We start from the raw sequence: 21,546 nt of genomic DNA, 5'->3' as shown, positions 1-21,546 counted from the left end.
GATAGATAGATAGATAGATAGATAGATAGATAGATAGATAGATAGATAGATAGATAGATAGATAGATAGATAGATAGATAGATAGATGGATGGATGGATGGATGGATAGATAGATAGATAGAAGGCTTCGTTTGCGTATGAAGAGCGTTGCTCAATTGAACTCTTCTTCTGCTAATAGAGAAGTGTCACACTGACGAATGAAGACAGTCATGTGGGAAAAGCCAGGCTAAAGTAGTGTGTTTTTAGCACAGACCTAAACCTTCAGATGGAAGGTGCCTGACGCACATGGAGGGGCAGAGAGTTCCAGAGTTTGGAGGCAGCATGTGAGGAGGCACGCTCACCCCGAGATTTATAGCGAACCTTCGGAACAGTCAGCAGCAGCTGATCAGCTGAACGAAGGGCACGAGTGGGTGTGTAGAAATGCAACAGGTCGGCCAGGTAAGAGGGTGAAGGGCAGTTCAAAGCCTTGTAGACAAACTGCAGGATTTTGAATTGAATTCTAAATTTAACGGGGGCCAGTGTAAGTCTGCAAGAATGGGAGAGATGTGTGTACGTCTGTTGGTGTTGGTTAAGAATCTGGCAGCAGCATTTTGAACCTTCTGTAGTCTGTCCAAGGCAGAAGCACTAATCCCAATCAGGATTTATTATAAAACAGTAAACTGAGATGTCTGTAACTATAGTGGTGGAGACAGAACGCTGAAAGAAAAAAGGAGCAGAAACAAAGTTGACTGGACATCCTGACGTTGTCCTTAATGGTGGACCTTCTTTCCCTGAAGCCGCCGCAAGCTCGCTTTCATATCAGCACTGACCACTTTCCTCTTTTGGGAATCAGACAAGTTATGTTTTCTTTTTTCTGGACCAACATTATAAAACTTAATTAGCTTTTTCAGCCTGTACCTTAAGCATGTTCCCATCTATGATGGATACCAGCACAGCCCCTCTTGTTACACTGATAAATGTCTCACACATCCATTTCAGCCATTTAAACACTTGAAAAGGGGGCGGTGTTACGTGTCTTTGGAGGCTTTTGTACCAGGACATGGTGCAGCGCTGTTCTGTCTGTATTTATTTGTGCTGTCTTCCAGCTTCAGTAAACTGTGGATAATACTGGTTTAGATTTGGACTGGAACACTGTCAGAAAGGAAGGGTCTGTGAGTTAGATTGAGGATAGTGAAGAGGGAAGTGAACAAATTCTGTGTGATTTATAAAGTCCTTTGACCCTTTCACACACAGTTTGTATTACTCAGATTGCCCGGCTCACACAGACACACACACACACACACTACACAGCCTGTGACACATGACACACACAAACCCTGTAATAGAATATTGTGCAGAAAGCAAACATTCTCCTGTAAACATATCATCTGTCACCTCCATAGCTTAATTCATATCCTTTATGCCAAATGGAGAAACACACACACACATACACGCATGCAAACACGCACACACACACACACAGGCCTGCAACCTGTCAATCAAACAAATGAGGCTGGAGTCCCTGTACAAGTCATCACCATGACCATCCCAGCTTAATCATCACGTCGGCCTGCTCCATTACACAGCAACACAATCCAGCCTGAAATCAATTAGCTGGCCATGCTAGCACCATGAAGTGTACACTCCCCAATCCTTGTTGTGGTTTTGATGAAAACCAATGTCAAACACTCTGATAAGAGTTTTAGTTGTGTCGGAGCCACCTCTCTGACCAGATAACGGTGTTTTTGTTGTTTGCAGTGGAGGGTTGATGTTTGTTTAGGGCTTATTTTTAGAAATAAACTATTTGAGACTTCAAAATGTGATTCAGAAATGAAGTGTTCTCCGTTATAAAATCAAGTTATAGTAGATGTTAGTATCATTAGATGGTGATGATATTTCTAAAAGAAATTATTGTTTAAAATCTGTGGGGTTTTTTTTTTTTTTTTTGCTAGCTAAACATCCTTTTCTAAAGCATTTTTTATTAGCCGTATTTTACATTCAGTGTTTAAAATTATGCATTTAAATGTTTTTATTAGAAAAGAAAAATTCACATGTCTAACATATTTTCTGGTTGTGTGTTATTTACTTTAATATTTACCATGGGTTTAGTGGTCAGGTGTTGTTGGTGTCTGTTGTTTGGCTTCGCATTTACAAAGAAAGAAAAACTTTAAAATGAGCCATTGTGTTCAATCCAACAGCGTCATTCGAACTAATACTAATAACCACATTTTATCTGACATAAACAACAACTTTTAAATTGAAGACGCTGAATATTTTCCTCACATAATTGTGTAAGACAAATTTGTGAATTGTTACAGAAAAAGTGTTGTACACTTAATCCCAGTGAAAAGTAGTTTTATCTGCTTATTTGTTTTATTCAAGTAGGTTAAAACACTGTAAATACCTACGCGTATAGTGTTATTGGCTATGTTCTTAAATTAAAAGGCCAAAGACGTGGACTGGTGCCTTCTTTTTGACAGTAAGCTAATCCTGTTGTGCTTTACATCCAGTTACTGAAGTAAAACTGTTCAGGGATCAGAACTTGTTAACCTGGTTCTTTGTTCTGAGCATCTCATCTCAAAGCCCTGTGTGGGAAACACCCATAACCTCTGTTAGAGGACAAAGTAGAGTTTTGTCTTGGATAGAGACCGAGTTATACCAAACAAACCAGTCATAAATACCAGTTACGTGCCCTGAAACAACATCTCTGTTAGCTCATTGGTTTTCATCATGATCAAATGGTACAAGATGAGCTTTGAAGCCTTCCTTCACTTTTCTTTTCAGTCATTCAATCAACGCTGAAAGTGACCAAAGTCCTGCACAGGTACATAAAATGAACATTACCATCAAGACACAACTACTTACATTGAAAGTCATGGAGAAAGGAAAGAGCAGCTTTAAAAAAGACGATAATTTCGGCTCAGCTGGTTTTGAAAGCCAAGGCAAGTCATTGAAAAGGGCCTAATATTTTTCAAGGTACCACCCATCTGTTGAAGTAGAAGATTGTTCCAGAGTTTGGGAGCAACAGAAAAACTTCTGACCTTTCAGGTAACATGAAGAGTCCTAGGAACATCTAAAGCAAAGGGCGTTCTGACCTCAAACTTCTTTTAGGGATGTGTTTGTGTAAAACTTGTATTCAATAAGGTTGTTCCAGACTGTTTACAAATTTAAAGGCCAAAAGCCTTAAAATCAGTCTAAAATGTACAGACAACTAGTCCAGGGAGGACAATATAGGAGTAATGTGCCCATGTTGCGTGTTACCCAGGCAGCAGTGTTTTGAACCAGCTACACACAGCAACAAAGGCAGTTTTTTAACCCAAATTAAGGCATGTATCACCCTTTCATGGCCACTTTGTGGGAAATATGGTTTCTTTTAGCTAATCAGCCTCAGGTAATAAAATCTAGACTGGACTCCCGCACCGACTTTTATCAGCTATTTAAAATCACTTCAAGATTTCTGACAGTGGTTTAAAGGCCTACAGGACCTACAGGTCAGCTGCGTTCTGATAGTAAACCAGTTTGTTTGATGTCATCTAAACATTCTAGTAAGTACATGTGACTTATATAGCACTCCTCAAGGACATAGAATCACGAAGTGCTTCATGTAGATCAGAACAAAATAAACATAAAGTGTGTGTTTCTGGCAAAGTCTACCAGAAGAGGTGATGCTCTTTCTCACCAAATGCTGTCTGACATATTAATGTGTCAAACTGTGCTTTGGCCCCATGTTGTAGCTTCTTCATGTTTTTGAGCTCAAAGTATCTCTAAAAATCAGCAAGAAGGACATAAGAAGAAGAAGTGTCCAAAGTCTTTCTTCCCCAAGAATACTTCAACATTTTTGTTTATCTATTAAACTTTTTTGGGGATTTATGGTGTTCAGTGGTAAATGAACAAATCAATAGATTCTGAGCTGAGCCGCTCCTCCTGCTCCATATTGTTGAATCTTCTGCTTCACACTCTTCATCAGAATGTTTCTTTGTCTGTTCACTCAGATTCATCCAGAGATCTGCTGGACTCCATCTGAGTGTGGTTGTTGTGTGATGGTGTTCAGCCTCTAGCCAGGCCCTGTTGACTCTCATTCGGTGGAGTTTAACACTAATGTTTGTGACATGTTTGAGTCTCGCTGCTGTTTGGACTGCAGTCCCTAACCTCTGGTTCTGAATGGGTCAACGTGGTATTTACATTTGTAGGCGCTCGCTCAGTGTTTTTCTCCTCCAAGAGGCCAACATCAGAGTGTGTTTGCTCATCCCTCGATCTTATACACCCCCACCTCTAGAAAACACATGTACACGCAGAGAGTGTGTTTACTTAATGTGTGTGTCTGTCACTTGCACGTGTTTGGCTCAAGCGTTACTCAGATAGGAACATAAGGTTTGTATAACACAGCCCTCTCAATGTAGGAGGCACACCATTCCAACTGCACAAATATCTAATCATCCAATCAGCTGGCAGCATTTATTCCTCTAGACGTGAAGTTCAAACTGAGCAACACAACAGAGAAGAACAAAGATTAAAAGGAACGTTGAGTGTGACGTGTTTGTTGGTACCAGTAGCTCAGTTAACCACTAGTTCCAACCAAGGTCTGCAGAAAACATCTCTGAACCACAACTTGTTGAGCCTTGAAGCAGGTGGATACAACAGAGGAACATGCTGGATGTCACTCCTGATAGCTAAAACCCAGAAACAAAGCTCCACTCAAGAGTTAAGAGTGGGGACTCAGCTCGTGCTGATGTTCAGCAGGGTGCAGATTTGGACGTTTGGTATTTATTATTTCTTGTATATGTTCTTACTGAAAGCATACAAAGTGGTTTCTGACGCTGCCAGGCTGCTGTTGTAGTGGGCCAACACCAGTTGTTGGTGGATGTGAGGAACCTGCTGATTCTGTGGGATTATGTGGCTTTAGCCCATTTAAAGTTTATAGTTTGCACATAAATATTAAGGTTAGACTTGGCCTCCAGGAGACCCTGTTTAGGTAGAAGGCTGTGTCGTGTGTATCGGGGGATGTCCTGGTGCAAAGACAGACACTTTGAAGCCACAGTGTGTTGTTAGAGCAAAGCACTGCAGCTGTCTAATTTGACACGGTTTGAATTAGCTTAGTGGGTGGTAATTGTGTGCGTGTGCACGTGCACTCGCACATGCCACAATAATCTGCTGACTTGTTCACAATTAAGTGCATACAGGTTAATGCCTCTCCATATTTATATGTCATATGTTTTCATGTGTATGTGCATGTGTGCAGTAGTGAGTAAAGTGCCCCGGGGTAGACCCCAGTATCGATGGGGATTACTAACACTTAGCTAACACCAGTGAGGCTGCAAAAGGAGTAAATGATTTAGAAGCATTGGCCTTAATGTAATGAAAGAAAGGCCCTGCCTGTCAAGAACTCCCTCTCTCTCTCACACACACACACACATTCCTACCTATGGGTGCTAATCCTGTGAGCTTACATCTCCATTAACACTAACTCTGCACCACAAAGCTAGCTAGCACTCTGTGTTTCCCCGAGGACATCAGAGACACTTTCTCACTTTCTGTCTCTGCTCTCACATGCACGCACGCACAAACACACACACACACACACACACACACACACACACACACACACACACACACACACACACACACAGCCTGAAGGGATGTCAGAATGGGTTCACAGCACAGTCAGAGCAGTGTGTGGGTGAGTGGAGGTCTATTAAAAGTGTGTTGTGAAGTTATAACATGTGGATGATACAGTGTCTGTGTCGAGTATGAGTGAATGAATGCTGGATTAGAGATTTTTTTTATTTCTGCATGCTGATATCATAACCTACAATTTGGAAAGCATACACACAATGTTCTTCATAATTCCTCCAGTCGTTCTTCATCTCAGATCTTTTTATTTACATGAAGGTGTTCCACCTGGAAGGATCATGCTGATTACACATAGCTAACAGTCTTTAACTGTCATTGCACCGACTGCCAAGGATACACAACTTTGTGTCAAAAAACGGATCCCGGATGAGACCCCAATAATTACGACCTGCCTCAAATAATCATGACAAACACACTGTGTAAAAGTTCAAATTATGTATTATCTATTAAATCTATGTTAAAGCAGATTAAACAATCAAATTTTCACATCGTTTTATGTGGAAGACGATCTCTAACTGTTATAAGAGATGAATATTTGTGTTGATGAAAGCCTAACTAAGAAGGGCTGCAGCTATTGAATATTTTAGTATTAGAATAGGCTATTGAATTCTCTGTTGATTGATTGAATATTCCATTTAACAACCTTTAAACTGAAATTTGACTGTGGTCTGCTGCTAAAAATATGACACACAACAACTAAATTATGAGGCTGAAATGTCGGACTGTTATTGTAAAAAGGCTCAATCGTATGTATTACATTTTTGTTGTCTAGTTCCCCCTTTACCATCTGATATTTATAGTTAATACATATTTAATGGAACAAAATTTGACTTATATTTCATTAACATTTTGAGTTTGTAATAATGTCACTCATTCTAGTCAGACTTACATATCTAAATGTATCCACATATTTCATCAACATGTTCAGTAGTAAGCTACTGGAAAGCTAATAACATTTCAGTTCTACCCTATTGTATATATTGTTCTTCCGCTTGTAGAGTTTAGTCATTCTTGAGATTTCTGAACCCCACTTGATCGTGAGCATGCTACCTGCTAGCATTAGCATTAGCCAATCTGCTTGTAGTTTAACTCTTGATCCACAACTTTGGATTGTTTCTGCCTTTTACAATGATTTATGTCTTTGCTAGTGTCTCTGTTTTCCTCCACAGCACCTAGATTACCACATTGTGTGCTAATATGTGTTCAGACGGTGGTGTGCACATTTAACAAAGCCTCAAATCTGTACAAAATGATATGAGGAATTTGATTAATTGAACCATTCGAGAAGTTGTTCAGCCCTAAAACTGAGGTTAGACTGAATTCATAAATTAAGTTACCAAGTAACTCTTCTTGAGTGTCCCACATGACCCCAATAAAGCAGCTGTGGAGCAGGAACAGAGAAATGCCTTGACCAACCATGGTGAGTCCTATGAGGTCTAGAACAGTAGCAATGACCTTGTTGATGAAATAAACAGTGTTTGGTCAAATAAAAGGACAGGATTATCAGTTTTTAGAAAATGAATGAGTTTAAAGGAGTTTTAAGAGGACATGAAGTGTTTCCAGATTAGGGAATAAAGTCTTCTTGCTCTATTTAGTGGCTTATCGTGTTTGCTTTGTTTCCTGTCTCTTTTCCCTTTGATTGTCTTTACTTTTCTCATGAAACAGTTTTCAGTATAACCGTCTCCCTCAAATAAGCAGTCTGGTGCAACACTAACATTACATAATCTCTAAAAGGATCACTTTGCTGAGTGGACATCCTTGTGTTGGAGCCCATCAGTGGGATTTGTTACACAACTGAGGCATTAGATTTTAGGATTTTAGAGTTGAGACCCATAAACGCGTAACTGATTGTTCTTCCCACCTCACCTGCTGTCTGGTTTACAGCCTGTTTGTCAGAGACAGACTGCCTGTGTCTGACCTAACACCACTCTGTGTCCCTCACACACTCCATTACATATTACACCCCATAATAAAGCAATTAGGTTCATCAACCTCCTCCCACTAAAGCCTAATTGAATAAGCTCTTAGCACACATTAGCCTCTTTACAGCACAGGTTACCCAGAAACACAGGCACTGTGTGTGTGTTTGTGTGTGTGTCTGTGTGTGTGTGTGTGCGTGCGTGCGTGCATGCGTACGTGCGTGCGTGCGTGTGTGTAAGTTAAGTTACCTTTAGATTTTTTGTAGATGAAGCGTGTAAAACTTTCCGTAAACATCCCAAAGGCCAGATGCAGAGTCGAACTGATCTGCCTAGATGTGTTATTAGGGATCGTGTTTAGTGGAGACACGTTGATGTCCCTAGTAGAGCTCATTTAGAAACGTCCTCATGGGCGTGTCTGGTGCTGGGTTCACTGAACTTTTTTTGCAGCAAACAGTAACCAGTGGGTTTGTGTGTGAGCAAACTACTGATCAGTAAGCATGGCTGAAATTATCTTAAAGTTTGAAGTAAAATTAGTAGTAAAGTTTAGCGTCCTCATTATGTCTGTGTGTGTATGTGTGTGTGTGTGTGCGTGTGTGTGTGTGTGTGCGTGTGTGCGTGCGTGCGTGTGTGTGTGTGTCCTCGATCCCCAGTGAGTCATGGCAGATGGACTGAGCCAGGATCCTCTTGAGGTTTCTTCCCGTTTTCCTCTCCGCTGTCGCTGCATGCTTGCTTAGTATGAGGATTGCATCAAGTCACTGACACAAGTCAGTGACTTGATGCAATTTGCTGGGTTCCTTATATAGGAAACCTTTTACTTATTGGCTTAATTAACTGACCTGTATTGGGATCTTTACTGTATGAAGTGCGTTGACACGACTCTTGTCATGATTTGACGCTATATAAATAAACTTGAATTGAATTGAATAGATCACCTCTGGCCTCAAGATTCTCAATACAAGTTTAGTTTAGCTCTTTATCTGGATAATTATGAGTGTCACTAGTCAAAAGAACTACATAGATAATAATAGGTAGCTCTACAGCCAGCTCTATAAAGCTGGCATGCACCATAAACATCTGCGTTTTTCTCTTCTTTGGTTTAGAATGGAAACACTGTCCAGGGAAATCTGAGCAACGCTATCATTAGCTCATTTAAATTATCTGTCTCCATGAAAGGCTTCTTTTTCACTTCAAACACTTTTCTATTTACTGTCATTGGTGGTTTGAGTGTAGAGCTATCAGTGTCTCCCTTCAGATATCCACATGGTCCGAAGCCTGGTCTGATAAAGTTCTTCCTGACCTTCTGCCAAGTTCTTATCATCCATAAACGCTACTGCAGTCCGAACCTTTGATCTGCCTGCCTCGCCAGCTATCAGGGAGCAGACCGAGTGTATGTGCGTGTGCGTGCCCTGACGCCTGGCCAATCTCCACTCCGCTGCAGGCCAGTGACAGGTGCTAATGCCGGGGCGAGAGGTTGCACGGGCCTCTGTGCTCCCCATAGTGATAACACTGACTGACCTCCAAAAACACAATCACACACACTCACTGTCACACACAGTGGTTCAGTTTCCTGATTACTACATTGTAGAGGCTGTGTGCGTGTGCGTGTGCGTGTGCGTGTGCGTGTGTGTGTGTGTGTGTGTGTGTGTGTGTGTGTGTGTGTGTGTGTGTGTTTATTTCCAAACAACAACTCAACTCTTTGCTACAGAAGTGATATGATGTCATTTGGTCTTGCACACAAGTTAATTTAATACTGAGCCTGCGATAGCCTCCACCTAAGGTCTTTGATGCCTGAGGACTGAACACTTCAGTCCACTTGAAAGGCTTTCATCCTGTCTCAGTGTGGAGCTCATTAGAGCATGGGTTTAATGATTAAAAACACAATATAAACAGATACAGTACCTGATGAGTCACTGAAGTTGATGACAAATACATGGTTCTGGAAAAAGGCTGAATGTATTGATCATTTTTGATGTTCCCTCAAACTTTGTGTTCATTTATTCTACACCCCCAGCATCCACCAATAGGTAGACACATAATCACAGATTATGTTCCCAGATTCTGGTCCGTTCAGAAAAAGAAAATCTCATTGTCTTCAGTTTTTCCTTTTATGAAGTCCTCAGTCATCTTCGGGGATTCACAGATACCTAGAAGACTGGTAGTCTGGACTGCAGACAGACAGAAAAATCTCTCTCCATGTTTGTTTACCTAAGTGAGTCATAGTTAAAGAGGGTCAGAACACTACATGGTTATAGCAAATGACTCCAGGGATGCAGTGAACATTTTGCTGTTGAACCTGACAGCAGCATTCGATCCTGTGGATCGCAGGATTTTGATCAATTGATTGAACAATGTGTATTAGAGGATTATAACAGGTTGCTTAAGATTAGCAATTACTGCAGGGCGTCGGGTAAGGACAGTGGTTATATGTTCAGGAGAGTGGGAAATAATTAGTGAATGTCCAGCTCCAAAGTTGTCTTTGAGTTCTAGCTTCTTTAATTAGGCACTTACATTTTCCATACTGGTATCCGACTGGTTTGGAAGCCGGTGCAGAATACATGGGTGGATGTTTGTGTGTGTGTGTGTGTGTGGTTTCCTACAAGAAATAAACAAATACAGAATCTTCAATAATAGCTTGTGAGTAATTAATTTTCATATAACTAAACATGTGGTTACACAAGGGAATTATACATATCAAACATATTTGTAGTCTTTATAAATTAAAGAGCTGACCAAAAACTACTTAAGTAACATACAGCTTAAACCATACTACTAAGAATTTCCCTTGTCAATAGTGAATCAATGTATTCAGCACACAACACTGAATAAGACATTTCAACCCGATAGCACTCAGCTACAACAGTAACAGCAACAAGAGAGGCCATTCAGAGCTTAACTGTGTATGCTAACGATCTAGCATCTGCTAACCAGCTAGGAGTTGCAGATGGCTAGCAGTTAGCCCCCCAATATTAACCAAAAACAACCTCAAAACGCCTTATGACATTCATACACAAGTGCCAGGTGTTTCAGAGCAAAGTACAGCTCAGATAGAATTACTCACTTTCAAGGATGCTTTTTGTCACTTTCAAGGATGATGTCCTTGACCTCTCTGAGTTGCATAACACTCAGAACCATACATTAATGAGCTGTGATTGCCACAAAGTAGTGGAACAATGCAACTTTAGGCAAACATCAATGTAAAGAACCCTGCACTAATCTGTTAATAGGTCAAATATAACAGTCTTTTCTACAGCCGCCCCCAAATTTGGTAAGCAAATTTGACTACTAGGTGGGTTGACTGTCCTGGGGTAAGGCAGGCAGCTTGATGAGACGAACAACTGGGCGAGTATAGGTTCTGTCTTTGACTTGAATCACAGCAGTCCTCACGCGTCCATCCGCTCCCGGTATGACAGACTTCACAGTCCCCACTTGCCAGAGGGCTCTTGGTGTTTGCTGATCAACGATGAGCACCACAGTACCTACAACAATGTCATCCTTCTCAGTCTGCCTTTTTTGCCTGGATTGTAGTGTAGGAAGAAAGTAGCGGTTGTAATGCTTCCAGAAGGGATCAACCAAGACTTGAGAATGTCTCCACCTTTTCCGACTTAACAGCTCAGACTCAGGATAGACTACCTGTAGAAGGGATGAATCAAGCCGCCCCATTAACAAGCAATTAGGTGTCACTGGGTTTGGATCCGCCAGGTCAGAAAAAACATAATCTAGGGGTCTGGATTTGAGAATGCCCTCGACTTTTGGGGGGGGGGGGGGGGGGGGGGGGGTTTTAAAACGGAAGTGAATCTGTTGAGCAGCGAGTTGTGAGGCAAGGATCATAAACACCGAACAACAGAAATACAAAAGATGGATAAAAGAAGCTATAGAGATAAGGAGACGTGGATGTGGGACCATGAACAGAGACGATGGGGTCTACACATTGGATCGCGCATGTAACTGCATCATCGGAGAGGGGAGCGCGGGCAGCAGAGGGCGACAACGTCCTCTGCTGCCCGCAGATAAACGGAGTAGGAAATGACGCCACCATCAGCGTCAGCTCTGAGGATGTTTGCAGATGCAAACGAAACTGTTAGCAAGGTAAAGAGAAACCTTTCCTGTGTTTTAAAAAACAACCAAAAATGGTGCTCGACTATCTGATCTTTTTGCACTTTCGTGTGATGCCTGATGTGACCCAGACAGTTAAGTCACCTAACTGGAAACTCTCATGCGAATCAGTTAGGTAGCCTTTTGCTTATTATTTCTATTCAAACTTTACACGAAAGGTTGCATCCCGTTAAGGTTCTTGCTAACTATTGTGAGTGGGCAGCATTGCTAACATATGTCTCTGACCAGCTAGCCTAGCTGAAAGCTATTTCAGAGGGTTTTCTCTACACGGAATAGAAAGTCTGGCCACGAGGTATCACTGTTCCACAGATAGCCTCACTATTTACATCGTCCTGATATGTTAGGTCAGCCCTCTGTCATCCAAGCTCTGATTTCACTAAATATTTCCACGGCCTTGGTTTTGTAACTAGAGTAGGATTTACCACCAGCAGACAGTAACAGAAATGTCACGTAGATTAGACTTCAGTCATTTCCTGAGCTGCTAGTGACATGTTTCCTGTTGACTAAAACCTTTAGATTTCCAATAGGAATGGTCCTGATGGTAAACTTTAATATAAGGCCATGTCTGTGTTTTTTATTTTTTATTGTGCTGAGTCACCTCCACTAAAACTAAAGCCTCTCTTATCACTTCATACTGCTTGCAGGCACAGTGACCAAGTAAAATGGACTCTAGCAGAATAAACCAGTTGTTTTAGTGTCTGCATGCCTGGCTTGTCACACACAAACACACACACACACACACAGAAGTAGGTTGCAGACTCTCTGGCTCCAGATCTTTCTGATAGCTGCAAACATGGAAGACATAGAGGAGAAAAGATTAGGATGCAGCGAAGGCTTGTGTAGATTTACTTTTGACTGGCATGAAGATTATGTTGCACTTACAAGTGTGTGTGTGTGTGTGTGTGTGTGTGTGTGTGTGTGTGTGTGTGTGTGTGTGTGTGTGTGTGTGTGTGTGTGTGGGATTCTAAAGCAGCTGATCCGCCTGATTACAGCAACGCTAGTGTACAAATTCATTTACAACCTGGTGTTCAGGCGTAAAAAAGACCCTGTTCAGATTATTAGGTGGATTTTTCAATAACAGACCAATTCTGGTAGCCCTGAGTTATAAACATGTTTCAGAAAAGATGAATAGTTTTCATAAATGTGTCAATGTATCATCATTTAAATGTTGTGTTAGACATGTCCATATCTGAGTATTGAAATGTGAGCGTATTAAATACACTCAGAAATGAATTCAGTCTTCGTTAATGCAGGTCAGCGTCCACACAGGAGCGGCAGGTCATTTAGTTTGAACCCGACAGTGATGCTGGTGTTTAATCTGTGATGTTTTCAGTCTGATTTACACTTTCAGTTATTTAGATTATCCTCACATCTAGGCTTTGTGCTTAAACTCTGCTGTAAAATAGAAATTATTTCAAAATAAAATGACTTTTTTTCTCTCTCAGTGAAAACTGAAACAAAGACGTTGTAGAGTAAATCCATCATGACCGGTTCTGACCCGGTTTGCTGCTGATCTGTTCAGGATGCCTCTAAATTACATAACACAGCTGGCACAGCTGTTCCTGTTGAGTCCTGCAGTCTTTGTGGTAATCAGACTAATCTTAACCCGACACATTTCTGTGTGTGTGCGTGTGTGTGTGTGTGTGTGTGTGTGCGTGTGTGTGTGTCTGCAGGGCCGTTTGATGGACGTGGTGTCACCCTGCTGGAGGTATGTGGGAGCTGGCCAGAGAGCTTTGGCATTCCGCGACACAACGTCGGATCGGCCGATGCCAGTGATGAAGGTCTGAGAGAGAGACTAGCAGACGCCATGTCCGAGTCTCCCTCAAGGGACATCGTGGGTTCTGCTACAGGTGGGCGAATAATGTTCTAAAACCCTCCCCTGGAACATCTGCAAGCAGAACTTTAAAGTTCTTTTACACATGGAAGTTCTACTAATGTTCCTGAGTGCTATTTAAATTTTACCTGTTTTTTTTTTGTTGTGACATCACTAGAAAACGTTTTTTAACGTTGTTATCATAATAAATATAAAACATGTACGAAAACACCCCCCAAAATTCACCAAAGTTTATAAACTAAAACCTAACATCTGTTTCTGTCTTTGACTAAAGTTTTAAACAATCGTTGAAAAGTGCAAAACTCCTAAAAACAAATATTTTAAAGCAAGCAACCCACTCAGGAGCAGCAGTGTGTGGCAGAGGTGTTGAACAACTACTGGTCATAGGTAGCGTGCACAACACGACTGTTGTTTAAGACAGCGTTTATAAATCAGACTGGGGACATTGAAAATGAGACAAACCCTCTGATTTGTGGATATAAACTGTCTCCCTGATCTACGATCTTCTACAGAAATGTATAGGTTATATATAAATAACTAATAAGTTATTGTATCAACATGTTGTGATGGTCTCTAGTCTGCAGCTTTCAAATATAGTAGAATAAAACTGGATGTCAGCAGATGTTAACTCTAAGTGGCTCAGAGCAGGGACGTCAAGTCTCGATTATCTATAGTTTTTAATCTGTCAGAACTATAAATATGTGTTGTGAAGATTATTTAAATCTGAAGTAGAATCACAGGTATAGTTTCATAAAACCTGTTACATTTTAGTGTCTTCGAGAAATTGCGTGCTTTAAGAGCTCAATATATACACATATTACCTCTACTTATGACCAATAAGCTGTGATACTCTGTGTAAATATAGAATATCAACCTGCTTGGTCTTACTGTGTTTATCAGAAGATTCTAGGATTGTTTGTTTATTCAGGGGTTTAAACACTTCGTTTTGATTCAGAAAAGAGTCAGGTTTATAAAAGTAAGAATTTATTTTACAAACAATTAAAACATGACAGGTTAACTAACATTTTACTGTGATGGATGGAACCAGTGTGTGAATGTGATGTTATCAGAACTTCCGTATCTTGGAGAGCTGAGTTCTGGGTGTAAAAGAGTTTGGTTTGCGTTAAGCTATGAAGTTGATTATTATCAAAAGGCATCAGACGCTATCTGTGTGTATACTTCACCCGTTCTCGGAGACCCTCTTCGTGGATCCGAAGGTCAGACCTCTGGCACCCAGGTGCAGTAGATTGACCACCGTATCCACTTCAGTCCAGAGATGTCTCGGGTCATGACAGGTGGATGGAACTGCGCGTCAGACGGACTCTTAAGGAGTCGAACACTGTCAGCTTGTTCTGCAGGAACTGTTGCTGTATCAGCTTCGCAGGTGCAAAAAGATTTTGACGGCGTGTCAAAAGCTTTGATGGTTAAAGAGGTTTTGCTTCAGATGGCCGGTCTGAAGCTTTCTCAAGAACCGATGAATCACCAGAGTGATCCAGTTTTAATGTTCTCATGCTATGATTTGTGTAGCCAACCAGAGGTTGACAGGTTGAGGAATGGTTACCAAGACAACCTCGGAAACATGTCTTCTTTGATACCGGATGCTCTGATCTGGGGTAAAGGACTCTCTATGTGTCATGCATTTAACTTTACTTTGTCCTGGTGTGAGTGCAAATGGTGATGAACTTGTCATATCAACATGCTGAAACATACGGGTGCTGGCCAGTAAATTAGAATATCATCAAAAGGTTGAAAATATTTCAGTAATTCCATTCAAAACGTGAAACTTGTACATTATATTCATGCAATGCACACAGACCAATGTATTTCCAATGTTCATTACATTTAAATTTGATATTCATAAGTGACAACTAATGAAAACTCCAAATCTGGTATCTCAAAAAATTAGAATATTCTGAAAAGGCTGAATATAGAAGACACCTGCTGCCACTCTAATCAGCTGATTTACTCAAAACACCTGCAAAGGCCTTTAAAAGGTCCCTCAGTCTTGTTTTGAAGGCACCACAATCATGGGGAAGACTTCTGACTTAACAGCTGTCCAAAAGACAATCATTGACACCTTGCACAAGGAGGGCAAGACACAAAAGGTGATTGCTAAAGAAGCTGGCTGTTCGCAGAGCTCTGTGTCCAAGCACATTAACAGACAGGCGAAGGGACGGAAAAAATGTGGTAGAAAAAAGTGTACAAGCTCTAGGGATAACCGCACCCTGCAGAGAATTGTGACGACAAACCCATTCAAAAATGTGGGGGAAATCCACAAAGAGTGGACTGCAGCTGGAGTCAGCGCTTCAAGAACCACCACGAGGAGACTCATGAAAGACATGGGATTCAGGTGTCGCATTCCGTGTGTCAAGCCACTCTTGAACATGAAACAGCGCAAGAAGCGTCTCGCCTGGGCCAAGGACAAAAAGGACTGGACTGATGCTGAGTGGTCCAAAGTTATGTTTTCTGATGAAAGCAAGTTCTGCATTTCCTTTGGAAATCAAGGACCCAGAGTCTGGAGGAAGAGCGGAGAAGCACAGAATCCACGTTGCATGAGGTCCAGTGTAAAGTTTCCACCGTCAGTGATGGTGTGGGGTGCCATGTCATCTGCCGGTGTTGGCCCACTCTGTTTCCTGAGGTCCAGGGTCAATGCAGCCGTCTACCAGGAAGTTTTAGAGCACTTCATGCTTCCTGCTGCTGACCAACTTTATGGGGATGCAGACTTCACCTTTCAACAGGACTTGGCACCTGCACACAGTGCCAAAACCACCAGCACCTGGTTCAAGGACCATGGTATCCCTGTCCTTGATTGGCCAGCAAACTCGCCTGACCTTAACCCCATAGAAAATCTATGGGGTATTGTGAAGCGGAGGATGCAATACGCTAGACCCAACAATGCAGAGGAGCTGAAGACGACTATCAGAGCAACCTGGGCTCTCATAACACCTGAGCAGTGCCACAGACTGATCGAGTCCATGCCACGCCGCATTACTGCAGTTATTGAGGCAAAAGGAGCCCCGACTAAGTATTGAGTGCTATACATGCACATTCTTTTCATGTTCATTCTTTTCAGTTGGCCAACATTAGAGAAACAAACATTTTTTCATTGGCCTTTAGAATATTCTAATTTTCTGAGATACCAGATTTGATGTTTTCATTGGTTGTCACCTATAAATATCAAAATTAAACGTAATAAACATCGGAAATACATTGGTCTGTGTGCATTGCATGAATATAATGTACAAGTTTCACGTTTTGAATGGAATTACTGAAATATTTTCAACCTTTTGATGATATTCTAATTTACTGGCCAGCACCTGTATATCAGTCAATGTAATCATAACATAACATTCATTTCAAACTTCAAGCACAGGTTAATGAAAGCATTTCATTATATTATAATTATTATAAGTAGCAATAAACAAATGTTTATTTAATGATTATCTAGCTTATAAGTTTTAGAAGTTCATATTTAATTTAGGAAATCATTCTTTGATTTAGCAACTGATCCGAGCTGCGAGTGTTCCTTATTCAGAGGCATGAAGAATCCTGTAGGACGATAAGGGAAGCCTTGAGGAGAGAACACCATTGTTGACAATACGTTGTCATGTGTTCAGAGCTGCAGAGAGGCTCTGAGCTCCAGCTGATGGGATGAAGGCAGGCCAAATTAAAGGGAACACATGCAGTCTCGTGTCTCCATTTTGACTAGATGTGGAATGGTCAACTGTACCTAAAAACTGACCATTACTGGACATTACAGTGGTGTGTTTTCTGGTGTCTTTGCAGTGTGTGTCCTGGTGTCTTCGTGGTGTGTGTCCAGGTGCTTTTGTCTACTGAAAGACCAGTAATGTGGGTCTTTTGTTGTTCATCATAAACCTGAGTAGACGTGATCTCAGAGCAGCTGAAGTTTGGTTAATGGTGGCATCACAAACACACACACACACACACACACACACACACACACACACACACACACACACACACACACACACACACACACAGATCCCTCAGGTCCAGCTCCTGAAGTGTTCTGCTCATTTCTGTGTGTTGGCATATCTGTACCATCTTGTTCCGATGTGAAACTTCCGTGTGTGTGTTTGTGCGCGCATGTGTGTGTGTGTGTGTGTCAGATATGCCGTTGGCCCTGATAGTCCAAATGGTTAACTCGTTTAGGAAGCGGCAGTGAACACCCCCTCCACCCCCCTGCCACACACACACACACACACACACACACACACACACACACACACACACACACACACACACACACACCCCTCCTCCGATGTGAACAACAGCTCCTTTGATTGAAGTGTATGTATGAGCACACGGTGGTAGTGTGTGGGAGGGTATGCTGTAGACGGGGGGGGGGTCACAAGGCTCTAATGGGTTTAGCATTGACTATCAACCCCCCTCCACTCATCCTACTTAGCCCCCCACCCCGTCCTTCGCTCCATATTGGGACTTAACCTCATTTGTAGCTGCTCTTTCTCTTTTCTCTCTCTCTCTTTTCTCATCACTCTTTTTTCTGCCCCATCTCTTTTTCTCTCTTCCGTCATTCGATTAGACGCTACAGACTCCGGCTCCCTGCTAGTCAGTTGCTTCTTGTTCTCTACCATTGTAGCCTAGCCCTTTCTGCCCCCCTCCACCCCTCTTTAATGCAACACAAAATTCATTACTGATCACATTACATCAGAATTTACCCACAACACACACACATACACACACACACACACACACACACAGTGTCTTTCCTGCGCTGTGAGCTATGATGAAGACATCATCCTTAGGGAATGTGATGGACTTGTTGGTTCCTCCATCCATCCATACAGACACTGAGGCTTTGGTCTGTGTTGTCTAATCTAATAGAACATCACTTCTGCCCTGGACCAAGGAGGACACGTCTGTGTTCCCTTCCCTGGGTGACCCAGCTTGTGGTTGTCTGATAAAAACATGCAGGTTTCCATCCTGGTTACAGTTTGATGGATGGATCGACTCTGAGTTGGTTCAATAATCTATTAATTACAGAAGTGGTTGATTGGTTCAGCCTTATTCATCCCTTCATTTGTCCATCCGTCTGTTAATCCTCCTCAGACTATCAAAGGTCAGGCCACTGAAGTATGGGGTCCAGTAGACCTCCCTGTCATGTTAGAATCAACGTTTGTAAACCTCCAATGCTAATTCCTGGTTGAACACACACACTCAGCGTAATTCTCTGCACTTTTGGTGCATTCACCCCTGGATCGGCCCGGCCCAGCCCTGGTACGTTGTTTTCCCGTCTGGGTAATCTGACTTTTTCTTCTTTTTTTTTCGGATCTGCTCCACGGCGGACCGCTTCGTGTGAAGCCGATCCAACACACCCACTGCTGACTCATTGGCCGGCTGTAGTTCACGCCAACCTACTACGCCTCTGATTGGTGGGTAGAATCAGCCGGCGACGGTGTCCCACATGTGTGGTCACTATCGGGCTGGGTGCAGGAGGACAAACATCTTCTCTGACTGCAGCTCGAACCTGCCACTCCTGCCACAGCAGCGCAAGGACAGACTGCTGTGAGAGGAGCCCACGGCAGCACCGCTGCTCAGACAGACAGTAGGAAGCTGTGGGCTTCGCGTCAGTCTCCAGAAGCAACAGTGCTCACAGCCGTCTTTGCTTACGAATTTAAGGAGGACACCGCACGCTTCTCCTCCTGTCTTTTGCCCCACCCAGTGCTCAGAGAAATCCGCGTTTCTGCGAAGGCTGTGTGAGCAAAATCTGTCCGCATGGGCGCAGGCTGACTAAACCAAGACCGGACTGGGCCGACCCAGATGTGAACGGGCCAATTAATCTTCTGCTCATTGAACGCCACTTTTTACTTCATACAGTTGCTCTCCTGGTCCCGCAAATGACATGGATGCATTAAATCACTGTGCAGTTTGAACGAACAAAACATTTTTCATGTTATTAATGTTCGTGGATGTCTTATGGATGAGGCACTGGTAATGTCCTGATGTCTTAGAGAAGATGCTGAACTAGTGTGGAGACACGACGGCTGAGAGGACCAAACTAGAGTCAAACAGGATGAGGAGGAGCAGCAGCTCTACTCTGAACTCCCCCCAGACAACAGAGCTCCTCTCCTTATCTCTAAGGCTGAACCCAGCCACCCTACAGACCAAAAGCATTACAGACTCTAGGATCCAGGATCTGGTTTTTTGGTCCCAATCTAGATCTTGTGATCCACTAAACACAGATCAACACCTTCATTATTACAGGTAAAGCACCATTTTTTGTCCCACATTCGTCACACTCACACACACACACACACACACACACACCATCCTGCTTGTTTTGGCTCTCATGCCTCACTGACAGCTGAGGCAGTTTTCTATAAACTGTTATTTAGAAGAAACTTTGGCTCATCGCTCTAAAGTTTATTCATCATTTTTAACCCAACTAAAGACTTTAGTTTTGGAGCTGTGCGCTTTCTATCGCCTGTTTCGTTGTTGTTGTTTATAAACGTACAGGAACCTGATTGATGGAGTAACAGCATCCAGTTTTCTAAAGCGAGGGTGCAGATCTCATGCATCATTTAACTCTGGACACATGATATAAAGAAAGCATGTTTTTGTTTTTTAAATGTTAAACAGAGAACTAGTTATCACCGGGTCATTTAAAGTGGAGTTAAGGTTTCCTGATGCTGCTCTGACATCATCCTGGAGCTCAGGAACATCTGAATAGATAAATAAATACTCAGCTGAGATGAGGTTCTGATCTCCAGAGGTTTGAGCTGAGCTGGTCCAGAACACCTTGATCAAGGACCACCAGTGTCACGGCTGCCAGCCTGGGGAGTGAAAAGCAGGAGCCAGGATCACCCAGGTCTAGTGATCAGCCGGACACTGCCCCTCCTCCTCCTCCTCCTCTCTTCCAGGCTGCTGAGGAGCACAGCTGATCTGAATCCTCCTGATGACCCACACCTAGGATAAAAAGGCTGTGCCTTCAGCAGTCTGAGAGGCAGCAGTGCAGGGGTTCTGCTGTCCTCCAGGCCTCATTTTGTTTTCAACCCCTTCGAGTAGAAGAGTTTTAACTTTTATAGTTTTAACTCTCGAGTGATCCTGTGGGATCTTGCGTTTGTCGGTTTTTAAGGTGAACTTCGTTTGTTGCAATTTTATTGACTTCGTTTTTAAAACACCTTCTGTTCCGGTAAAACTTTTAACATAAGTTTTAACCAGGTGTTTTATGTCAATGAATTGTTTTAGAACTTTTATCAACTTTGTGGATTTAGAAACACCTTCTGTTTTTGGTGAAACTTTTAATAAGTTTTAACCAGGTGTTTCTAATGTTGGTAAATGCTCTTTTAATGTTAACCTTTTTGAGAGTTTTTTTGTTTAGCATTATCTTAATAATGCTCGCCATCTGTTTGCTTGCGTTTTTAATACCTTTTGTACAAATAAACCCACTTTAAACTCCTCCGCCATTTTTTATGTTATCCCCATCCTTCACATTTTACCATCTCATGTCGGGGGACCTGTCAGTGGCAGCTGATACGTGTCCTTTAGGTTTCATAATGTGATGAGCACAGTCACACTATCAATCAGCTGTCGTGTTGCAGGATAACCACTAAAATAAATCTGCTGTTTTTTTCTTCTCCATGTGTTCCTCACACACCCTCAGAGGATCTCAGCTGGAATGTTTGCTGATGTAACAAATCACCATCGCTCTGACATTCCCCTCCAACACACACACACACACACACACACACACACACACACACACACACACGCGCGCTTTAGCAGATTCACAGGGAAAACAAAGCCTCCAGTCAGAGTAATGGGGCTCTCACGCTAAGGCCGAGACCCGGCGTCGCCAGCTCGGAGGGCAGGTGACACTTACACAGAGAGATGGACGGATAGACAGAGGGAGGGAGAGAACTGTAGATGAAGGAGGGGAGTGGGGTAGAGCGAGGGGGGGGGGTCGCTGCTGACTAAAACACTGGAGCTGAAATTAGATTTGGCTCCAATGATATAATGTTGCTAACTGGATTTGGCTTATTGGTGCCTGCCCAACATAAATTCCATTGAAGCCATATGGAGACCGGA

The 21,546-nt window shown here is 42.4% G+C and overlaps 1 protein-coding gene across 4 annotated transcripts in view; it reads left to right on the top strand.

The window, feature by feature from the left end:
* bcas3 (BCAS3 microtubule associated cell migration factor) overlaps positions 1–21,546 on the top strand; it is a 458,753-nt gene that overhangs the window by 397,754 nt on the left and 39,453 nt on the right. For all 4 annotated transcript variants that reach the window (XM_015952051.3, XM_054743434.2, XM_070543406.1 and 1 more), the window contains one exon: positions 13,316–13,492. In XM_015952051.3, coding sequence (XP_015807537.3) covers positions 13,316–13,492 — 177 coding nt within the window. The remainder of the gene's footprint in view (positions 1–13,315; positions 13,493–21,546) is intronic.

Source organism: Nothobranchius furzeri, chromosome 13, assembly GCF_043380555.1.
Source record: "Nothobranchius furzeri strain GRZ-AD chromosome 13, NfurGRZ-RIMD1, whole genome shotgun sequence".
In the NCBI taxonomy this organism is placed as follows: domain Eukaryota; kingdom Metazoa; phylum Chordata; class Actinopteri; order Cyprinodontiformes; family Nothobranchiidae; genus Nothobranchius; species Nothobranchius furzeri.
This window is presented reverse-complemented; position numbering and strand designations above follow the sequence as displayed.